Source organism: Benincasa hispida, chromosome 11 (genome assembly GCF_009727055.1).
Source record: "Benincasa hispida cultivar B227 chromosome 11, ASM972705v1, whole genome shotgun sequence".
In the NCBI taxonomy this organism is placed as follows: Eukaryota; Viridiplantae; Streptophyta; class Magnoliopsida; order Cucurbitales; family Cucurbitaceae; genus Benincasa; species Benincasa hispida.
In genome coordinates this window covers 5,526,910-5,549,841 of record NC_052359.1, presented here as the reverse complement: position 1 = coordinate 5,549,841, position 22,932 = coordinate 5,526,910, and the positions used below count along the sequence as shown (strand labels likewise).

At 33.2% G+C, this 22,932-nt stretch overlaps 3 protein-coding genes across 4 annotated transcripts; 2 read left to right on the top strand and 1 right to left on the bottom strand.

The window, feature by feature from the left end:
* Positions 1–49: 49 nt before the first annotated feature.
* LOC120091245 (PGR5-like protein 1A, chloroplastic) lies at positions 50–8,955 on the bottom strand. Its single transcript, XM_039049187.1, has 11 exons — positions 8,651–8,955; positions 6,279–6,394; positions 5,551–5,647; positions 5,365–5,465; positions 2,577–2,633; positions 2,277–2,353; positions 1,500–1,551; positions 891–1,001; positions 705–802; positions 495–571; positions 50–308 (listed from the first exon to the last, which is right to left on the bottom strand). The coding sequence occupies exons 1-10, from the start codon at positions 8,841–8,843 to the stop codon at positions 502–504; spliced, it is 972 nt and encodes a 323-aa protein (XP_038905115.1). The 5' UTR covers positions 8,844–8,955; the 3' UTR covers positions 50–308; positions 495–501.
* A 2,565-nt stretch (positions 8,956–11,520) lies between these two features.
* On the top strand, positions 11,521–14,018 carry LOC120089960. Its single transcript, XM_039047412.1, has 3 exons — positions 11,521–11,694; positions 12,058–12,173; positions 13,262–14,018. Exons 1-3 carry the CDS (start codon positions 11,587–11,589, stop codon positions 13,755–13,757), a joined length of 720 nt encoding a protein of 239 aa, XP_038903340.1. The 5' UTR covers positions 11,521–11,586; the 3' UTR covers positions 13,758–14,018.
* Positions 14,019–15,379: 1,361 nt separating this feature from the next.
* Positions 15,380–20,678, top strand: LOC120092225 (copper chaperone for superoxide dismutase, chloroplastic/cytosolic). Of its 2 annotated transcripts, none has more exons than XM_039050496.1 (6): positions 15,380–15,730; positions 15,850–15,876; positions 16,110–16,182; positions 16,563–16,697; positions 19,226–19,449; positions 20,133–20,678. In XM_039050496.1, exons 1-6 carry the CDS (start codon positions 15,470–15,472, stop codon positions 20,394–20,396), a joined length of 984 nt encoding a protein of 327 aa, XP_038906424.1. In that variant the 5' UTR covers positions 15,380–15,469; the 3' UTR covers positions 20,397–20,678. The 2 variants fall into 2 exon arrangements, with proteins under 2 accessions (XP_038906424.1, XP_038906425.1); XM_039050497.1 differs by having other exon boundaries at positions 15,602–15,730; positions 15,815–15,876.
* Positions 20,679–22,932: the final 2,254 nt, after the last annotated feature.

The window sequence follows — 22,932 nt, the reverse complement described above, 5'->3', positions numbered from 1 at the left end:
TCTGTTCAACTGCAAAGTTTAGTTTTGAAATATTCAACTAGATTGATGATTTACGTACATGAATTATGTTTTATTGGATGGCATTCTGAAACTTCATCACACCCTTCTCTAGGTATCGTTTATACATGATGAGTATTCACAAATTTGTACATCAAGATACAATGTTGTACAACAGTTGAAGAATCCACTCTCTACAAGGCAGGGTTTTAAATATCTTAAAATCCTTAGTATCCAACCATGGAGAATTCTTGTAACTGCCTAATGATATCCTTTGGTCTTGTTTCTCCTGGAATTGCAGCTAACAAATCCTGGATTTTTGTCAACAGATATTAAGTAAGTAGCATGAGATGGGGTTTGAGATAAGGGGCATGAGTTCTCAAATGTCGAACTGAGTTGGAAAGTGGGATGAACTTTGGTTCCTTAGAAATTAATGTTCAGTAGATGCATGTTAAAAGACAATTCCTCAGGGGATTGAAGATGATCTCAAAGTGTACCTCTCACTTAGGCGTTGCTTCCTTCTGGTAACGTAATCAGGCGTGTTTTTGAGTTGTAAACCAGCTCGGTTCCACAGCTGAGGAAAATATTTAGTTTTTACATTGAGAAGTTATAAGATGAGCAGCTGGATGATGGATCTACTAATTGAGAAAAGAAGATCATAGGTATGTTGATACTAATGGTTGCAAATTTATGAGATTCGTACTTACTTCGAGCACTTGAGATTGTTTGTGCTGCCACCACTCGAAACTGACAGTATGGTGCCAAAGAAGGAAACGTTCTCAGTTCCACAGTTTGGACAAGGTCCCTAAATAAGATTCTTCTTCAGTCAGGATTGCTCCATAGGCCATTTCAAGGTGTAAATTGGCAAAAAAACTGGTGACAAAGAACTCTACCTTCAAGATCAAAGAGTCTCTAACAACTGCATTTGTGAGGGTAAGAGCTAACCAAACCAGAAATGGCACAGCGGCAAACCAAGTAAAGATGAAACTGAATGGCTCTGGAAGCTGCATACACAACTCAGTGTGAACAAATTCCAAGTTATAAGAGCATAAAGTAAGAAGTTATTATGTCTCATGAGAGTTTAGAATTAAACAAATGGTGCAATGTTTGGTGGAAGCTCTCTGCTACCTTATTCTTTACCTATAGAGCTTTCTCTTGAAAAAGAATTGATTGACAATTCATATGCCAATAAAAAGAGAGATCATTGTAGTCACTGCTGTCGCTTGCTAAAAACTAGCTCTATAAAGCTTAAAAAGGGTTTTGTTCCTTGTGTGACAGGAATTATGTAGTTTCGAAGATGCTGATAGGATTATTTTAGAGGATGCAATTGATTAGAGAAATATCTTGTTTATTTTCAAAACTTGGTTAAGGAAAAGTCAGGGTAAGAGCTTGAGAATTGGAGAGTTAAAAGGAAGGGGTAGCAAAATTATTAATTTGAGATGTCATATCGACAGAATTAGAAATAAGGCTTCGCGCCATAATGAAAGAAGATGAAAATTTACCTCCAACAAGTATGTAATTTCAAATCCGGTGATATCATCCAGGAAGAAGAACCTAAAAGGATCCATAAGAGAATGTATGTGTTAGGCAAATGCAGAAACAAATATTGGTCAGGCATGATAAAATTGCAATATCACAAGTACCTTGCCATAGTTTCAAGATTTAGTTTTAGGCCAAACTTGATAATAATTTAGGTCCCGTTTGGTAATTATTTTTTTTTAGTTTTTGTTTATGAAGATTAAGTCAAAGACGATACTTCTACTTCCAAATTTTTTCATTCGTTATCTACTTTTCACCAATGGTTTAAAAAATCAAGCCAAATTTTGAGAACTAAAAAAAGTGCTTTCAAAAAGTTGTTTTTATTTTTAGAATTTGGATAAGAATTCAACTATTATACTTAAGAAATATGCAAATCATTGTAAAAAATGTGAATGAAATAGGCTTACTTTTCAAAAAAAAAATATATATATATATGATTATCAAACGGTCCTTAATTTTTGGTTTCTTATTTTTAAAAAACTTATATTAACGTAAAATATATATATATTGGAAATTTATCAGAAGGTAAAAGTAGCAACCGTTGTTCACTTTTAAGATTAAGATTACAGCATTTAAGATAAAAAATATTATGTGCCCTTCAAGATACAGATATTCTTTTCCCGAAAGTTTTATGTGCCCTTCAAGATTTTCTAGATCAGATATCATCACATAATCTGCAAGTTTTTGGTTGAGATGGTTCTTAAAAGAGACTAAATTGAAATAGTTAGTTGGAGACTTACAGTCCGAGTGCAACTACAGTGGCTGGAACATTCAAGAGGAACATCTTAAAGTAGTCCACAGAAAGGTCACTATAAACCTGTAATAGATATGCAAACAGAACAAGTTAGCCCATTGAAGTATCATTTGCATTTTGCACCCCCCACCCAAAAAATATTTTGTCTAAGCATTTTTCGGATAAGTACTTCTTTCTAAGTGTACAAAGAATTCCCAAAATTACTTTTGATAACCAAACATATTTCACCATACTCAACTCGCCCAATTATAAAATGGATTGAATCCATATACTCAATTATACATACCTTTCTACTCCGGAGACTGCAACGGGGACCCTCAACCACAATTTCACTCCCTTCCATCTGAAAGTTCAATAAATTCAAGTTTATCGCATTAGAGATATTGAACACCCTTTAGACTTGAATGTATTAACTTCATTTTATTTGTTTTGTGTTATGCTTTAGTAGTAGGATAGTAGGAACTGCTGCAGAAAGCATTCATTTTTCTGCTTGTTCAATTTTGAAAGAGACCTTTTTTTCTCAGTGGAAAAAAATCTCTCTACTAAGTTGTTGATTAGCACCTTAAAAACACAATTTCTGGGGAGGAGATCATGGGCTTGTTTGGAATGACTAACATGAAAAGTCATTCCAAACATGCCCATATTATTCTTCCTATCAAGACTCAAAGCTTAAACTCTAAAAACATTCAGTGAGTCTTCATATATTTTTTCCCCTATGACAGAGCTCAACCTAGTAATGAAGGAAGATCATTTGCCTAAGTCAACTCTGTACAGTTTTTACCATTCACATCCTAGAGACTTTGACCACAGGCTAGTTATAAAGTTCTTTACAATTCTTTGAATTTCATTCATGAATACATTCAATGCAAGTGCCTTTTCTTCAGGCTTAGTTCCCCCTTAGCAAGTTAACATACATTGATAGAGATGTAAGGTGTAGCTCTGATCATGTTCACGTTTAAGACTGTATGTATATGTGGATATGTTGAATGAAATGCTTGGGGACTATCATTGAAAGATGGAATCCTATGTTTAAGACACGCATATAATAAGTAGCTTGGATTCTCACTTTGGCCTCGGTACGCAAGTTCATGAAGGGACGGACAATAGAGATGAGGCACCTATGTTCGTGGAAGGAACTGTAACAATATAATTGAGTAATGAATCTCAAACCACCATGCTAAGAATAGATGGTTCATGATTATGGATCTCTACAGACTGTTGCTGGGGGTCTTTTTGTCAATCAGGCTAAATATCTTCTGGATCTACTCCAGTCTTGTGGAATGTCTACTACTAAGCCTTGTTTGACACCTATGTCTACAACGGTGGATCTTCATGCTTTTGCTCCACCTTTTCTGATATCACTCTCTACAGACAGCTAGTGGGCTCCCTCCAATACCTCACATTCACTCACCCAAACATTGCCTTTGCTGTTAATCGTGTTAGTCAATTTCTGCAACGACCTACTGTTGTTCACTTTTCTGCTGTCAAGCGCATTCTTCGGTATCTTTGTGGCACACGAACCCTTGGGATCCTATTCAAACCTGGCAGGTTACATCTCCAAGCTTTTTGTGATGTTGATTGGGTAAGTGATTCTTCGGATCGTTGTTCCACTTCTGGTTATGTTGTGTTTCTTGGCTCCTCTCCTGTTTCATGGTGTACCAAAAAAACAACATACTGTGTCCAAATCCTCAACGGAGGCTGAGTATCGGTCCCTTGCTAGTACTGCTTCTGATGTTTACTGGCTACGGCTGTGGTGTGATAATGTCTACTATTTATCTTGCCAGTAATTCGGTCTTTCATGCTCAGACCAAGCATATCAAAATTGATTATCACTTTATTCAAGAGAAGTTTGTTCAGAAAGATCTACCGGTTCGGTTCATTTCTTCACAGAACCAAGTTGCAGACTTGTTCACTAAATCACTCTCTTCCCACTCCTTTGCCCCTTGTTCTTCCAAACTCATGACTCCTCTCCCGTCATGCGTTTTGAGTTGGTGTATTAGGAATGGTTGTGATTTCCTTCCAGATTTAGTTAGATTGTTTAGATTTGATTATTAGTTTTGTAACTTTATATATTGTTGTGACCTCTCCATGTATTAAGGAAAAGTGGTTGTACATACCCAACTCTAAATGGGTTCCCATTCTTCACAAATCAAGCAAGTGAACAGAGTTACAAAACTCAATTACAAATTTATTTCCAAGTTATGTCTCTGTCTTATGTAAACCACTATTATCTTCACGTGGTTTTCTACTCTAAACCATGGAATGAGATTAGATAGATATTTAACAAACCCCAAATATGGGTAGGTTATTGATATTGCTTGCACTTGAGGACTCACAAACTAGGCCTAATTGTTCTTGTGTTATCTTTTTGAGACAAAATAACAAGAATATTAAAGAATGAGGCAGAAAAAGGTGGCACCTCTGGCTTGAGCTATTCCAAGTCCTCATCTGCATCTATTCTTAAACTACCAAACTTCCTGAAAATGAGTAGAACACCCACTTCTCCATTGTACATTCATGAAAACAGCTTCCATCCAAGGTTGGGACAAAATGCACATTGGGGCACCTCCTTTGGAACTTCTCATTTGTATCCAGTAAGGCAGTAACTATATAATGAGGGGCATGGTCCAAACAAATTCTTGAGTTGAGGACTGTTGATTGTGAAGTGAAATGTACTTGAAAAGGACAGTGGAGAGACAGGGTTACATGGCTAAGATTCCACAAGGCATTATTTGTTTCACTTATCAGTATAATTATGTTAGTCCTCTGGCAACCATATTAACCAAGCCCAAAAAAGAACAAAAAACTTTGATCCACTCTGTAGAGATCATCAACAAAAGGAAGGGGCCGCGTGGGAAAAATTAAGGGGGAGGTGGATTATAAAATCTGCATGCCCCCTAATAATTTCCAATTACATCTTCCGTTTCCCTCCTGTAGTAACTTCTCGTCACATGGCCATATAATTAGAAAAAGAAAATAAATTACAACTTTAAAACCATGTAGGAGTTAATCAAGATAAAGTTGCAATTCAATCAGCCCAGCAGAGATTAAAACTGTAACTAATTTTAATATACCTTAAGTCTCAGCTTCAATTCGTCAAATTCTTTATCCGTCATAATCGAATTTCCAGATACATATGCCATTGAAGCTTCCAAAAACTTTTGTTCATCAGAACCTGTATCACAAATTGTAAGTATCTGATCAATCTTCAATCGAATTGGGTATAGAGGGAGAGATTTGATTGTTTGATCAGTACGTACTTAGCATTACAACACTGCTGCCTTCCCACATAAGTTCTTCCTTGAGATTATCAAATTCCTCGTTTGACATAATTGCTTTACCCTCGTAATAGAATGCCTGCACCAAGCGAAGAGAAACTATTTTAGGGTGCATTTGGTAGTGCTTCAAGAATGAGTACTTTTTGTTAAAAGTACTTTTAATTGTTTAGTATTGTTTTTGTAATTAACAAATCATTTTGATACCTAATTCTCTGCTTTTAAAGTACTTTAGAAGTGCTTCTCATCAATCATTTGAGCCAAAAGTACTCAACAAATTCTTTCTTACCAAGTAAATTGCTTTGTAACAAAATCCAAATATGAAAACTTTGACTCGAGAGTGCATACAATCTAAGTTATCAAACTTCTAGAGGCATAAAAACATTATGAGTTTCCTGAGTTCAAACTAGATCAATTCTGATACCAAACTTCAAGTCCTAATGTTAAATTACAATTTTGATATTTATAATTTAAAAAATGTTAGAATTTAAATCTCATGGTTTTAATAGTACGAATTTCAACCTTGTAGTTTGTTAACAAACCATGGGAATAAATTTTAACTTTTAAATCATAGTGCTAAATTCTAATTTTCTCCTTGTCATAGAAACTAAATTTATAATTAAACCTTAAAAATATCAAATCTTGCATAAATTACAAGAAAACGTTGATAAAGAGATTCAGAATTCAATGTTGAGAATCTTTATACAATGTACCTGTAAAGCTTGGAGAAATTCTTGCTCAAGTTCTCCAATGGACTTTTTCTCCTTCTTGTCTAGGCTACAATATTGAAGGACGTTACTATCAACAACTTCATCTTCCTCAACCTGACCTGAAAGAGAGTTGGACTCAGCACATTGCATTTTCTTCTTGCAATCAAGGATTAATCAAATTTTCCTTTCTGAACCTTCTCTAGAGGCAAACAAGATGGTGTGAAAGCCAAGAAGTTTTCAATATTATCTTCTAATTGTCATACCAAACCTTTCATAAAAATTACAGAATCAGATATCTGGTGAACATTTTATTTCAAAGGATTAATTTCATGAGGATCTGCAAGCAAATTAGGAGTTGTTCCTGTTTCTCGTGTACATTTTTTTCCCCCTAGTATTTTAGAAATAAAAGTGTTTGGGAACTGTTTTTGTTTCTCGTTGCTCAATTTTCATAACATTTCCATAAGTGTAGAGAAATTTTGGAAACCACAAAATCAATTTTTTGTTTCTTACTACTGTTTCCAGTTTTTTTTCCAAAATATAAATAAAATAATTTTTATTATTAATCAACTTATAAAATGCATAATAAACATCTAAAAAATATATCACATAAAAATCTTGGATTTTTAATTTTTAAAATTAATTTTCATATACGACTTTACATTTTTAACTTGCAATATTAGAGAATAAGACACAAGAAATGATTATCATACTTATTTTTGTTTCTATTTTCAATAAAAAAAGAAAAAAGAAAAAAAATAGTTATCAGATGTAGGTTTTTTAAAATAATAATAATAAAAAGAAAAAAAAAAAAAAAAAAGTGAGGGGAAAAAAACAACAATGTTAACACACAAGCACTTAACTTTCAAAAGTTTCTAATAAGGTCTATAAACGATATTGGTCCATCAAGAAGTATGGACACTTTATTTTATGTCTTGGATACTTTGATGCTTGTTGGACACTTGTTAATACAACAAATGTGTTAAACATGCATAGAACACTTGTCAGAGTAGACTAAAAAGATACATATATGACAATAATAATACATTTTAAGTGTGAAATATATCAAGCAACCCATTTACTTTGAATTTTCTTCGGGTATAAAAACGATATATATTTTAATAAACATGTCATTGCCATGTCATGTCCTACATTTTTAAAAAATGAAGTGTCACCGTGTCCGTATCCATATCATATTCGTGTCTCGTATCCAGATTTGTATTTCTTTAAGTCCATACACTTTCAATTTTGTGCCTAATAGGTCCTTGACAAATTCAACATTTTTAAACATTAATTTATCTATTAGATTCAAGTATGAATTTTATGCTTAGCGGAGCCTTAAACTTAAAATTTTGTTCGAGTAGATACATGAATTCTAAAAATTAAAAAAAAAAAAAAAATTGAAAATTTATAGACTAAATTTGTAACTTCACCTAACTTATTTAAAGAGGATGAAATGCTTGATTGCAAATTTCTAACTTCTCCTAACTTATTTGGGACTCGTCCAATTTTAGTATGTATGCTTTCATAAGTTCAATTTTATTCCATTTACTTTCAATAAATCTAAAATGTAGTACCTATCACTAGTTTAAGTGATTTTTCCACTCTACAACATTAGAATGTTAACCTTCAAAAACGTTTCAATCTTGGTTGTTTTAATTATTTTAATGTATAATTATTTCAAAGTATTGTATAGTGATTTTAAATAAGAACACTTCTACTCTAGAATAAAAACAACAAATACTAGGAAAATGAAAGAAACAAACAGCATCATTAGTTCATATTTACACCGTTTTTTTTTCCCAAGGAACCTGACCTCTCAAACTAAGAGTGAATTTGAAATGTCCTTGGAACAAAAAGTGTTTTTAAGTGAAACATCACTTCTAGAAGAAAAATGTTTCGAACAAAAGCATTTTGAGTTCACTCTAATCTGTTTCCAAACTTTTTCAAACTACTTTTAATTATTTTTTTTTAGTATTATTATCGGTTAGAAGTATTCTTCAAAGTTCTAACAAAACACTCCAAAAAACGAACATAAATACATAGAAGATATATCAATACTATATAATAAATTTAATTATATCAATACTTCAACACTCCCTTCACTTATACATTCAAAAATATATAAAAATCTCAATAAGTATTATAAATTTTCAAGACAATCTACTACGTGATACGATGTTAAATCACCCGTTAATTCAAAAATTTAATCTAATATGTTACAGTGAATTTAATTATACCACTACGTCAACCATCAAACACAAACTAATCTTGCCACCCCTGCCTCCCACTCCCATTAACAAATCGCACTAACTAATCTCAACACTACTCACTAATATATTGGTTAGTTGAGTTGGTAACAAAAAGAAAACACTAACCTGGTTGATCAGTAGTTGCCCGGGGAGGTGGAAGAACCACTCGCCGTCGAAGGAACAGGCGCCGGCTAGAAACCCTAACCAATTGGGACCTTGAAGAAGAAGAAGAAAACAGAGAAGCTGCTGGTTTCTGATTCTGAATCGGAACAGTGAGCGAACTCGAGGATGCTAAGGAGAGCGTCAATTTGGTCGCCATTGGAGAGGAAAAATTGAGCAGAAATTGTGTAGGATTATTGGAAGATGGTTGATGGATTCTCCCTCCCTGTTTGGAGGGAAAGGAAGATAAGGCAATGGGAAAATGTGTGGAGGGAAAAAAATTGTAACGGTTTTCTTTTTATTTTTTTATTATATTATTTCGCAGAGGTTTTGGGAAATCGATCAAATCGGCCACGTCAGCTTCATGGCTGTTTTTTATTGGCTGTTGGGATCTGAGCTGTCCCTTAAGTTTTCATCATGTGGATGATTTTGATTTGGTCACTTGCCACCTGTGTATTTGTCACGTGGCAGACTAAGGCCTTTATCATGGTTTCGGAATTTGTGAATTGTATCCGCAAATGTAAAGATAAATTTTTGTAAGTTAAATTATAAATTTCGTCCCCATATTTAGAGAAAGTTCGAATATTGTCTCTGTAGTCAATGGTTAAAATATTCGTTGACATGTAAATATATTCTTAAATTGAATGATTCAACATTGATATTAAAGATATATTGACGTCTTTGATATCTTTTATAAATACTAGTGAAACAATAAAAGGAAATGTCATCTTTTACTTAGGATGATACTATAAAAAAAAAAAAAAACAAACAAACTAAAAAGATTACATCACAAAACACGAGTATAAAAAAATCTTTTAGGATAAGAAGTAGTAAGAAGGGAAGACTCACAGCACTAGTTGCAAAAAGAGTATGTTAGGACATTTTGACATCAGTGATCAACATGAGAGGAAAAGATAGCTCCCATAACATTATCTTAAGTCTTAACCTCATCAATGGAGAAAGAGACCTCAAAGATATCGACCACAACATTATTCAACAAGTTGATCGCCTTTAAACAATCAAATTCAACCAAGAGATTTGAATTAATAATCTGAAAAATGTTTTCCGTTTTAAGACAAACTGCCATCACTTCAAAGATCTTAACTTCACAACATATAGGAATTAACGTCAGTTCATCCAAATGGCACATGACCCAAATGATCTTAAAAACACCCAACCAGGGCCACTCATATTAGATACATGACTTCAAGTAGCATCATGTGTTCAACTTCCAAAAAGACACTGCAAGTGGCTGCTACCTGACCAGAGAATCAAAGGTGACATGTGCAAAGAGCTAGTGCTAGTGATCTCGATAACTCCATGAAAACCTACCATCACAAAGAGGATTAATGTTAGTGGAAAGAAACCGAGGCCAAATCTCCATAGATACCTGACATTGCCACATAAAATGAGTTGTCATTTCCACACGATTCTTGAAAATGAGGCATATTAGATAAGTTAGAACGGCTTTCTTAGCAATACTAGTTTTAGTTTTTTAATAAAATATCATGGATAATTTTTCATTACCAAATCTTAGCCTTCCATATGGACTATTACAAGTTCATAAAGACATCTCCTATAGAGGAACAAACATAATTCAAGTTAGCCAACTTCACCCCAGAAAGTAAGTGTTTTTAACGTTAGACACACTTTTCTTGTCGAGGTCACATATGATCTAATTATCACGATTGAATGGCCCCTAGACAATTGGATTTGAAGAATTTTAATCACATCATCTTGGAGGAAACACGACTAGATCATCTCCTCCTTGAATCATAACTATAACAATTGTATAAGTTTGAGGACTCGATCTATAGGTCCAACATCTATAGTTATTTCAAGTTTGAGGGTCCAAATTTAACAATATAAGTTTGAGGACTCAATTTGTACCATTGAAAGTTTGAGGGTGTAATTGCAACTACCACTATATTTCATGAGTGATTTTTGCAAATTGCCATATATTACATAACATTGATTTTAATTTATGATTATTAACTACTCAATTAATTAAATATAATTCTTATGATAAACACATATTGTATTTGACATCACGGCCATGGGCAATTAGATATGAAGAATTGTAACCACATCATCTTAGAGGAAACTCAACTGGATCATCTCCTTGAATCATAATCGTAATAGTTGTATAAGTTCAAGGATTCAAATTAGATCAAATTTTTATAACTATTTTAAACTTGACAGTCTAAATTTAACACTTGAATAAGTTTGATAGCTCCATTTTTACCATTGAAAGTTCAAAGGTATATCAACTACTACCAAACTTTAGGATGATTTTTGCAATCTTGCCTATATTACATAACACTAATTTTAATTTATGATTATTCATTACTTAGTTAATTAGATAGGATTCTCGCGAGCAAATGTAGTGAAATAGACACATATTTCGTTTGACATCAACAATCACATTTATCCAAATACAAATAATTAATATCTTAGATATTTAAACATTTTAAATTAAACTTCTAGATATTTAATATCTACCAATCAAACCAAACTCATGACTAAAAGGAGAAGATGAGACATTTTCTATTAATAGTTGAATGATTTTTCCTTTTTGGAGTACATAGTTGAATGAAACCTATAGAATGTGATTTATATGTTTAATTTAAATTACTTTTAACATAAGTTTAAGAGCTCATTGAAGTGTACTTAAAAAAATTAAAAAAAGAGAGAAAAAAAACTCTGAAGTTAGAAGGCGAGGTAGAAATTTAAGTAGAAACTTTTGTTTTTGTTTTTTAAATAATAATAATAATAATAATAATAATAATAATAATAATAATAATAATAATAATAATTTTATAATGCTACTTGTGTAGGGCAAACGATCATGATAATAGAACATAGACCTTCGAAGCTTGGAAGAAAGCCACTGGTTGTTGTTAATGGAGATCGGGCCTAAGATTAGTGGAGAAGATGTAATCGAAAAGCTCAAGGATGACGGCGACTTCGACAAACTCCGTCTCAAAATCATTCGCAAGCTGAAAGACAATGTATCTTCGTTTTCCCATTTCCTTTTCATCCCGATTTCCATTGTTTCCTAGGTTTTTGTTCTATAGTTTTTGCTCTTCTTTCAATTTTCGCTTAATACCAAGCCATAATTTCTAATCAATCGTATGGAATTCATATAAGAAAGAATGGAACTGCGCCGAAGGAGGGATTTGTTCATACATTTGAGCTATTACTTCTTTCATTCTTCTAATTCCAAATGAAGTATATTTGTTTAGGGTATTAATGGAGATAAATCGGAGAAATTTGACTTCACGAGGTGGTAGTATTAATTGAAGTTCCAAGAACATTGACATACTTGTTGAATTTTGGATTCTTATAGAAAAAGTTTTTTTTTTTAATTGTAGGAAGAATTGCGCAATAATATAATTGCAATAGTGAAGCAATCTGCAGCTCTTAATCGGGCAGGAGCTGAAAATGTAAAGCCTCGGCAACTTTCTGATGCGATATATGACGAGGTTGGGTAAGACCAAATTTCTGCCATCCCATGTTCTTATTTGTTTCTTTTGGCATTGGTTATATTTTCGTTATAGTGAACTTTATTGAGTTTCTCTAGTTGAATTAGGTAGTGGAGCTGGGATTATGACTGTTTCTTTTGTGATGTTGCAACTAAAATTTGGATGGCATAGAATGGGCTGACTTTCTTACAATGGGAGGTGAAAGTTCTATCTCAGCCAGATGAAGTAATTGCTTCACATTAAGAAATTCCCACTATGAAGTTCTATAAGACCCCATAACCATTCTTTACTCAAGTTATTTTAACAAATAACAAATCTTTTATTGATAGATAAAAAGATAGAAAAATGTACTGAGGATACAAACTTCCAAAGAGAGTGAAAAGAAAACCAAATAACAAAAAAGGGTGAAAATCTCCAAATATTACAAGAACAAATATATATGCACATATATTTATCCTGAAGAAGAAAATACCTAAGCAATCAACAAGCGAAAGCAACCAAAACTTCTCCCACCAAGCTAAGAAAACACGTCCATAAACCATTTTCGTGAAGTGCACTAATTCATCCTTCAGGACCCCTCAGTTTAATTCATTAACCTTTAGTCTTTCTGTTCTTGATTCTACAAATCAAACTCCTCCTTATCAATACTGTCAACACTAATATCAGAGACAACATATCATTCATCTTCCGAAGTGCGTCTTTTCTTGTTGACTGAATTATTCCACAGAGAAATATACACCCTTGAGTCTGACTATTTCTCGAATTCTCCATCATTAACTAACTTCAAAATCTGAGTGGATGAGTGACCCAAGTTATCTATGCCTTAGACCAAATATATTGGATACTTTTGTTTGTTGGCACTTGTTTCTATGGAAATATAGGACCAGTTAGTCTTATCCGGTGCTGAATTAGTTGGATAAACATTGACAAGACAAAAATTGTTGAGAAGGCCGCAAAATAGGTCAATTATCTTATACAATTTACCAGTATATCTTTGTTTCCCTCTTTTTATTGTCTGTACTAAAATTTTCGTTTGAAGAAAATTACTCTATTGAGAGATAAGAAGGTAATAATGTACTTTCCTTGCCTTTAGGGAAGAAATAATGAGCAAGGTTTCTGATAACTTATGGGAGATAATCAGATCAGCTGATGGCATGAAAAATGAAATCACAGAAACGGTACAATCTGTCTACAATAAGTTAGCGAACCCAAAAGCAGAGGAAAATGCCGAAGCATCTACCCAACATACTATACCAGTTCGGAAGGAAGTTAATAATGGTTCTATGAAGGCCTCCACCAGTCAATTTGACCATTCCGAGGCTGATCCGATAGAACCTCCAGGTTTTTCTTTTGCCGGCAATCATACGAACAATGGAAAGCAGCACGTAGAGGAGCTGCAATTTCCAAAATGTCATGAAGGCAGGCACAATAATGATAGTAGAAATGTAGAGGGACACCATCCGAACAATGTGTTTGATGCAGATGATGTTGATCTGCCGCCAGGCTTTGTTTCAAACAGGAAGCACAACCAAATGTGTAAAGATGCTGGTAGTGATGAAGACCCGGATGTTCCTCCTGGTTTCGGTTGAAGAACTACATTTTTACTTTGGTTTTCTTCTGATCATGCAGTCACCAGTTCCAAGCATCTTGCAACAAGTATTTGGTCGGATCCCATGTGCGATGTGATGAAAAAAAGTCGCAATTAATCGATTGATCATCTCATCTGCCATGGTTTGTAATGGATGCAGGTGATTGTAATGTATAAAGTTTGAATTCCACGTGGATTGAATTGTGAAACATTATGTTGAGAAGAGAATGTTGTTCAATGTAAGGTAAGAAGTTTGATTGAAGGCCTCAAGTTTGAAATATCTGTCGTAATTTAGGGTTCATTCTCTTTGAACTTAAAATTGATAGTAGAAAATCATTTTCGTTCACAAATCTTTTCAATTCCTAATATTTTCTTGATTTTTTAAGGTCGCCTTACTGACAAATTAGATGATGTGTATCGTAGCGAGGGCAAAATATAATTTTGGTTCATCAAATTTGGAATTGTCTATTTGATTGATGAGATTTTAAAAATAACGTTTTTGTCCCTAAAGTTTAGAAAATTATTAAAAAGGATTATTGACCTCTTTTGACCGTTAGTTACCAACGATAGAATAATTTGGTAGTTAAAATTTGATTATACCATTTGATCAGGCAATATTATATTAATTTAATAATTTATTTGGGTGACTAAACATGTGATTGGACAGTTTTATTTTTCTACTTCATTTTCTCTTTTCCCTCCTTTCTCCAATGAACTTTTCATTGGCGTCTAACTGCCTTTATCATCTACAGTCATTGCATTTATGTTGATCGTTCGTTACTCTACTCCAAAATGTGCAGTGTTATGGACATCTTCGATTAACATTGTAAACCAAATCTAAAATGAAGGAAAAACTTCTCATTCACTACTGTTATGTCAACTCTACTTAAAAGATCATTTATAAACTAATTTCATATTTCAGGGAACAACTAAAATCAAATTCAAACTTTGAAAACTAAATATATCACTCTTGAAATCTTAAGAATCAATCAGAAACTAAACTTAAGTCTCATAGACAACAAATGTTTATTTAAAATCGGGATACCAAATAAAAACTAAGTTAAAAATCCTATTACCTAAAAGTGCATTTTACCCTAATAATCTTCTTTTCAACTATAAATTCAAAACATCCCATGTCTTTTAAATGGTGTAACACTAATCCTTACAAACACAACGATTAAATTATAAATTTGCATTTTCTTAATACAATAATGAGGAGTATTAGAATTTGAATCTCTGACCTCGACGAAGTTAATACATGTTAATTACGGTTGAGTTATGTTCATTTTGACATCAAATAATAATTTAATTTAACAAAAAAATAATGTAGTACTCTAATTCTCTAATATTTCCTAACATGACATTATTCTTGGTTTTCCTTTTTATCACTGAAACTATAATTGCTCACAGTTTAATTTGTCATGTTGAAGATCAGATATCTTTATTGTGACTTGTGATTTGTTAGCTCTTTATTGTCTATGGCGTTGTTGTTGTAAATAAAAAAACATATCCATTATCTTCCTTAGAGAAATTATAATATTTAAAATAAAATTACAAAACACCCTTCTCAATCCCAGCTACAAAATTATAGAAATTTCGAGAAATTTTCATTTTTCTCAAAAAGATTATTCTTTATTCAACTGTTCTCTTATTTTGCTCGTTTCGTTGACAAATGTGGAAAGGAAAATCAGAAACAAAGAACATTCGCTCTTAATGGCATTTCTAAGGTCCACAGCAACAACTACTAGCCTTGCCATAGCAGCATCTGCTTTACCTGCAGCTTTCATCTTCACCAGTCCTCCTTCTGCTTCCCTCCCTTTTCATTTCCCTCAATCCTTCAAACCCAATTCCCTTTCTTTACATTCTTCTCCATTTCCAACTCCAAATTCCTTCGGATTTATCAGAAACTTTACCCCTCCACTCTCTGCTGTTCGTATGGAGATACCCACTTCGGAATCAATCTCTTCCTCTCAGGTTTCCTCTGATTTCTTAAACCCATCTCTCTTTTTCCCTTAAATTTTCGTTCGTTCAATTTCTTAAACCCAATTCGTGTTTCAGTTCTAATCCCCCTTAATTGGTATTGATTGATGCAGAACAATGTTGATTTGCCTGAACTTTTGGTGAGTTTATTTCTTTAGAATTTCCACCTTGTGTGGGTGTGTTGTTTTGTAGCTTCTGGTTATTGATGTAGTTTTTTTTAATAAGGAACTTTGTTGATCAAAATGGTTAAAGGGTTATTTAGTTATGGATTTATATGAGATTTCGAGTCTGTGTTGGGAATTTACTTGGTGAGCTGGTTGGTCTGTCGTTGATAACAAAAAAGATTAACTATTTGGTTCTCTTCGGGTGACAGACGGAGTATATGGTGGATATGAAATGTGAGGGCTGTGTTAATGCCGTCAAGAACAAGTTACAGGGTGTTGATGGTAAGCGTTTTAAAAGAAGATTTTCTTTATCTTGTTTGATTCAAGTTTCATGTTTCAATTGTTAATTGTTTCACCTTTTGGTTGGTTTCTGATTTCTTGTTAGACTACGTTTTGGGAATGCCTTTAATTTACTTCTGTTTAGAAGTACTATAAGGTATTCTTTTTAACTAAGAAATCACTTATGGAGTACTTTTACACACCCAAAAGCACCCGAAAATAGCACGTTTAAGATTCCACAGAACCCTTAAAATTATTCTCAGTGAACACTTCTCATCAAAGTGCTTGTAATTAAACTACTATAAAATGTGTTAGGAGCATTTCTAAGCACACCCTTATTCGTTTGTTGTACATTAGTTGCATTTCTTCAAGTGTTGTTTCAGGTGTAAAGAGTGTTGATGTGGACTTGAGTAATCAAGTGGTTCGGATATTGGGCACAACGCCTGTGAAGATAATGACTGAAGCTTTGGAGCAGACCGGTCGAAAAGCCCGGTTAATTGGGCAAGGGGTTCCTGAGGGTATGTGTAACAAAATTTACCCCCTCTCCTTCCTCTTAATCTGATGGTTGGCTGTTTTATGATGATAAAAGCTTCTTTGAATATTTTGGATTTCTCTGAATATTTTATCAAGTTATATGTTGCTTCTGAAAACCATTTGCATTGATAGGTAAATGTTAAACTCATTTATAATTGATTTTTGTCACAACCTGTTAAAAAAATGGCTTCAGCCTCTTATTCTAAGCCCTGCTGTGGATGAGTTGAATGTTGTACCTTGATATGTTGTAAGGTTGCCAATTTCTTTATTGTGTGGATGGTCTTAGTACACTTTTTTCCTTTAATAAATCTTTTTTTATTGAGTAGTGATTGATTCTTTTGAAAGGAAAACCAACCCCATTAAGATGAATAAAAGTTCGAAATGAAGCTATACAAATGTTACAGAACAGAAGCGAAGGACAAAGGAGCCACTAAAATATAGATATAAATTACAAAAACTTGATCTTGATTTGAATCAATAATAAAGAAAATCAGAAAAGAACTTAGTTGAAATAGTCTAAAGCCAGTTGTTGTGAATCAATAATAAAAGAAATTCAAAATGGAACTTAGTTAAAGTAGTTTAAGGAGTAGTGTTAAAAGTGAGCCAAATGCCAAATCTCCTGCTAAGTCTTCTCTACAACCCACAAATCTTCTGCTTCCTTCCTGGCCATAAACAAATGATAACAAAAAGAACCGGTTTTCGAAAAGAGCGTCCTCCTATCTTGTCCAAAGCGCCTTCTCCATCATGTCATGACAAATCTCGACTTTAGGACTGTCGTGCAACAAAACTCTGTAGAAACCTTCACTGAATCTTTTGAGGAAAAAGCAAGTCAAAGGAAGAGATTTAAAATTTTTGTAGTCTGCCTATACAAAATACAGCATTGCGGACTAAGAACCTCTAAAGAGGACGTGTGAATAGATCCAATACTGTTAATCCTCCTATGTGTGATCAACCAACAGAAAATCTGATCTTATTCAAGATTTCATCCTTCCACATTTTACATGATGCCCTCCACTTTCTTAGCCCTATAATCCTCCACGCCTTCATTTGTGTCAAATACTCTACAGAAAATCTCCTAAAGCCTCTGAGATAGTACAAGTACAAGACAACATTCCTTAACCTATAGGTCTTGTTTATGGAAGAATCAATAAACCCCCCATGAAACTCACTAAACACCTCGGACTTGGGATATCGCAACCCATATATTCTAGAAAAGAAGCCCTAGTCAACATGGTCAAAGGACAAAGGCCTTTCCAAAACTGATCTAGAAACCATTGTTTTCCCTTTAATGAGCCTTGTAATCCTTTATGGCTTCATTGGCAATAATAATCCTCATCACGATCTTAGATTCTTACCTCTTAGCCACAAAATGGTTCCAGGGTGAAAATGGTATAGGTCAATACCTTCAATCCATCTGTTGTGATCTCCGCTATAGTTTTGTGCAAGCTAGTTTAGGGCTTCCTTCGCCTTCTTGTGTGTGTGCGCGCTCGTGTGTATGTGTTTTTTTTTTTTTTTTTTTTTTTAAAAAAAAAAAAAAAAAAACTTAATTTCTTACCAACAAAATATATATTTTTGCAAGTTGGTCATTGAATTAACAAATCTGAAACCTTGACTCCATAGGCATTTCGATTATCAGGAGACAAATGACAGTTTCATTTCCTGTTCCATGTTCATAAGCCTGTTGGGTCTTGCTAGGAGAATGAAAAGTCGCAAGTTCTCTGACGAGCCTAAATTGATGATGGAGATAAATAACCATCCAAGTGAAATGGAGACTTGATTGTTAGAGGAAATCTTGAAGAGGTCTCTTGGTTTGGGTAATGTGAGGACTTAATAAAATAGTAACTGTTTAGCAGCAAACAGTTGCATAATGTAACAGTTTGTAATGGTCACACAGGAAGGAGAATGTGACAAAGTGCGCATGTGTGGTACAATGCTGAGGTTTGGACGAAACATAGTGCCTTCGCGCTTCAACTGTAAACAATTCTTTAATGATCCTGATCTTTTGTTAATGACGAGTTGAGATCACAAAAACTCAAAAGAGGAATAAAAAACAGGACTACAATTTAAATTGATAATACTAAAGCATCGTAGAAAATTTTTGGTGAAGTTTATCCCATGAGAAGGCAGTATCTTCCAAAGTACAAAACCTTTGCTAGTATCTTAGCAATTCTAATACCCCTTTCTGAGGTTGACATCAGTTTCATTCTTCCAAATGATTTAAATTGAAACCTTTTGTAGTGCTTTGAATGTTGATGCAATGGTATGGTGTTCTATTTTAAGATTTGTTAAATAATAACATTGTTTCTATTTAAGATTTTTTTTTTAATTTTTTTTTTTTAACAATGTTATTATATGTGTGTGTGTGTATTTACACATTTGCATTCTCTCTCTCTCTCTCTCCCCTTTTTTTTGTTTGGGCGGGGGGGGTATTGTACTGGCTTCTGATTGATCTGTTGAAAGGAAAGGAATGAAAAAGTCATTGATCTGATAAATCACTGCTCTATATTTGCAGATTTCTTAGTTTCTGCTGCTGTTGCTGAATTTAAAGGCCCGGATATATATGGCGTGGTTCGATTGGCTCAGGTAAATATGGAATTGGCTAGGGTTGAAGCCAACTTTAGTGGACTGTCACCTGGAAAACATGGTTGGTCAATCAATGAATTCGGTGATCTGACAAGTGGCGCTGCTAGCACAGGAAAAATCTTTGGTTCTGCAGATTCTAGCCCCACTAATGAGGTTACCTTTCAACTTATGGATTTTAAAAGCCATTCCTTTTCTTGTTCTTCCATAAATTTCATACTGCTGTTCCTTGGGACCATGCTTCTACTATAGTTTTATTGTTAGTGTTGGGATGCTTGGTTGTAATCAGCTGAGCGGTTTGTTGATAAGTATATCATGATTTAGGTTAAATTACCAATTTTGTTCTTAAGGTTTGGGTTTAGTTTATGTTCATTTTAAAAGTTTCAATTTAGTCCTATGGTTTGGTAAATCTCATAAATCGTTGTAAATCATCTTTTACCCATTCGAAAGCCTCTCTCCTTCAAGACAATAAACCTAATAGAGTCAATTGAACAAAAGGCCAAGTTATGTGGATCGAAAGTGTGATGTGTATTCAATTTAGTAATGATTTGAAACAGTAGAAATGTTCTTTTTTACTTTTACAAAATATCAAGCTCTCCAAAATGACATTCAAAAAGATAGCTCACCCTAACTACAAAATAGCCTCGAATCCAAGATAACAACACCTAGTGGATAATTACTTTATGAGATCAAATCCAAAATAAAGACCAAAAAGGCCAAATTGAAACTAAGCCCAAACCATAAGACCAAATCGGTAAATTAACATATGATTTCTGTATGTACTTTATGAGTCTCTTTCAAACTAACGTGGTGTCGTGTCGCATGCAATGTATTTTCAGCCGCTGGGTGACCTGGGAACATTAGATTCTGATGACAAGGGCGAAGCCTTTTTCTCTGGTGTTAAACAGAACCTGCGAGTTTCTGATCTTATTGGACGATCAATAGCTGTGTATGAGACCGAAGATAAATCAGTTCCAGGGATTGCAGCAGCAGTAGTAGCTCGAAGTGCCGGTGTCGGAGAGAACTACAAGAAGCTATGCACCTGTGATGGAACTACCATATGGGAATCAAGTAACAATGATTTTGTTACCAGCAAAGTTTAATGGTGTCTCTCAAACTAACAAACACACTTAAAACTAGCCTAGCCATGCAAGGGCATCTGCTTCACCTTTTCTCTCTGTCTTCCTAAAGAAAGAAGTTAAATGTCCCAATTATGAGGGGCACATGACTCATCCTCTTGGTTTTTGTCACATCATGTAATGTTTTGTGTTTTGCTGTGACAGTTTCCTGTTATGGGCTTCTTTTTGAAGAATAAAAAGTTCTTATATATGTATAATTTGTGAGAAAATGTTTCATTTGATGAAATTGATTTTTAACTTCATTAAGTGGAGAAATGAATACTCTTTAAGTAGTTAATTTTATATGTTTTTTCTTTCTTTTCTTTTTCTGGTCATGCTGGATGTCTTTTGATTAAGTTTTGGGAATTTTCTTATTGAAATCGGGTATCTTCTAAACCAATCAACATAAACACAATAAAATATATTCAGTTCAAACCAATCAACATAAACACCCTAAAATGAACAAGCAATGTGTAATAATCTTTCATCAATCTAATCATATGAATATTTAATTAAATAGTGTAATGTAAAGAGCATAAAGAACCGAAACATATGATATTGGAAAATTAATAGATTAAGGATCTGTTTTGATTGATATGAGAAAAAAATGTTTTTCAAAAAATTTATTTTTATTTAAATATTTTTATAAAAAATGATTAAAATATATACGAAAAGTTATTGAGTGATTACTAAATACTTAAATTTCTTCTAAAATTTAAATTAAATATTTGAAAATGTATTCCAAACATACCCTAACATATTTTTAATCTTCTCCTGATCTTTGGTTATTTTACTGCAATTAATTCTCATATTTGACGACTAAACCCATCAACCATTCATTTCCTATTAGTAGATAACTAACATACCTCAATGCTAGGTCATCTTTTGGGGCATGTCTTCTAGGTTTTGTGCACCCTGTGATGAGCTTTCTCGTCTCATATTCTTTTTCTCTAAATCTGATCAACTTATCTAAAAGAGCGTCTTGTCAGTCTAACATACCTACTTAAGGACGTAAGCATCTTTAGTTGATTCTCTAAATGATCTTTTGTCCATAACATCAATTTTTATCAAATTACGTCAAATTGAACATAAATGCTTGATTCAATTTAGTTGAGAGAAACGAGAACGTCGATTAGTTGGTGATCCTCGGTTTAGTGCATATCGATCAGCCAAAATACACATATTCATATTTATGTACGTCTATACATATATGAACGCATGTGTACGCGTTTATATATGTACGACACGTAATGTGCACACGTATGTTTTTATTTTTTATTTTTAGTACAACACATGTATGTATAAGATTGTTACTGGAAAATTGAAAAAAGCCTCCGACCTACTGTGATAATCTTTTTCAACTATAGGTAAGTCCGTAATTGGTATAAAAATTGGAACTTTTTGTGAAACGTCTCATACTCTCCATCATTAGTTTATTTTAATGTTACAGAAGAAAAAAAATCTACAAAAATTAGAAAGAGCGGATTAACAAAATTAAAATCAAAACAAAAAAAGGGAAATAAAAGAAAAGGAGATAATTGATGGAAACGAAAGCCACAACTATTTATAGAGAAAATTAAATTATTATTATTATTTTTTAAATCTACTCTAATTTAATATGAATGGTTTACTTTTAAATTACATGAGATTTAAAAAAAATAACTAATGGACTAAATAGTCCACAATCTATAAATTATTATGAATATTATAATAAAAATTACATGAGATTTAAAAAGAAATAACTAATGGACTAAATAGTACACAATCTATAAATTATTATGAATATTATAATAAAAAATAGATGCTTAGTGTCCCAAAGGTCATGTGTCACCATTCATGTTGTTTATGTGGCTTGTAGTAATTCATGCTTGGTGTCCATGCAAGTTCACATCCTACTTGCCATTTTATCTATAAATATTGGCCTTTGGTAGATCTTAAAATGATATACCCATTGGTGAGAAATTCACACCAAATTCCACTAAAATTTTCCATTGTCCAATTTTATAATTTTTGTTTTTATTTATTTATTTATTGTTATATTATATTTTTTCATATCCGTATTCCCGTTGTGCTCCTCAATTTCACAAAAACGTTATCAGCACGAGCTCCTGTCGTTTTCTCCGCTAAAGGTAGGTCCTAAAGGTATGTTGGTTTTTCTCTCTTCGTTATAATTAATAAATTAAATGTTATTTTGTATATTTAGTACATATTAAATTTCTAATATTAATATAATATTTTGTGATAGTGTTTCCATGACAAACCTTACAAAATTAGATTTCTCAGCCCTTGTCATTAATGGCAATGGTTATTTGTCATGGGTGCTCGATGCCAAAATTCACAAGGATGTTATGAACTTGGGAGAAACAATTAAAGAAGGAAATACGACATCCAGTCAAGACAAAACAAAAGCTATGATTTTTCTTTTGTCATCATCTCCACGAGGGATTGAAAATGGAGTTTCTTATAATAAAAGATCCCCGTATCTTGTGAAAAAATTTGAAAGAGAGGTATGATAAAAAAA

Excerpts from the sequence above, each read along its gene's own strand:
- LOC120091245 (XM_039049187.1), bottom strand. The coding sequence starts at position 8,843 with ATGGCGACCAAATTGACGCTCTCCTTAGCATCCTCGAGTTCGCTCACT. Across the intron at positions 2,354-2,576 it reads GCAGTCTCCGGAGTAGAAAG|GTTTATAGTGACCTTTCTGT; the intron begins GTATGTATAATT and ends TATCTATTACAG. Across the intron at positions 572-704 it reads AACAATCTCAAGTGCTCGAA|CTGTGGAACCGAGCTGGTTT; the intron begins GTAAGTACGAAT and ends TATTTTCCTCAG.
- LOC120089960 (XM_039047412.1), top strand. The coding sequence starts at position 11,587 with ATGGAGATCGGGCCTAAGATTAGTGGAGAAGATGTAATCGAAAAGCTC. Across the intron at positions 11,695-12,057 it reads TTCGCAAGCTGAAAGACAAT|GAAGAATTGCGCAATAATAT; the intron begins GTATCTTCGTTT and ends TTTTAATTGTAG. Across the intron at positions 12,174-13,261 it reads GCGATATATGACGAGGTTGG|GGAAGAAATAATGAGCAAGG; the intron begins GTAAGACCAAAT and ends CCTTGCCTTTAG.
- LOC120092225 (XM_039050496.1), top strand. The coding sequence starts at position 15,470 with ATGGCATTTCTAAGGTCCACAGCAACAACTACTAGCCTTGCCATAGCA. Across the intron at positions 15,731-15,849 it reads AATCAATCTCTTCCTCTCAG|AACAATGTTGATTTGCCTGA; the intron begins GTTTCCTCTGAT and ends TGATTGATGCAG. Across the intron at positions 15,877-16,109 it reads TTGATTTGCCTGAACTTTTG|ACGGAGTATATGGTGGATAT; the intron begins GTGAGTTTATTT and ends TTCGGGTGACAG.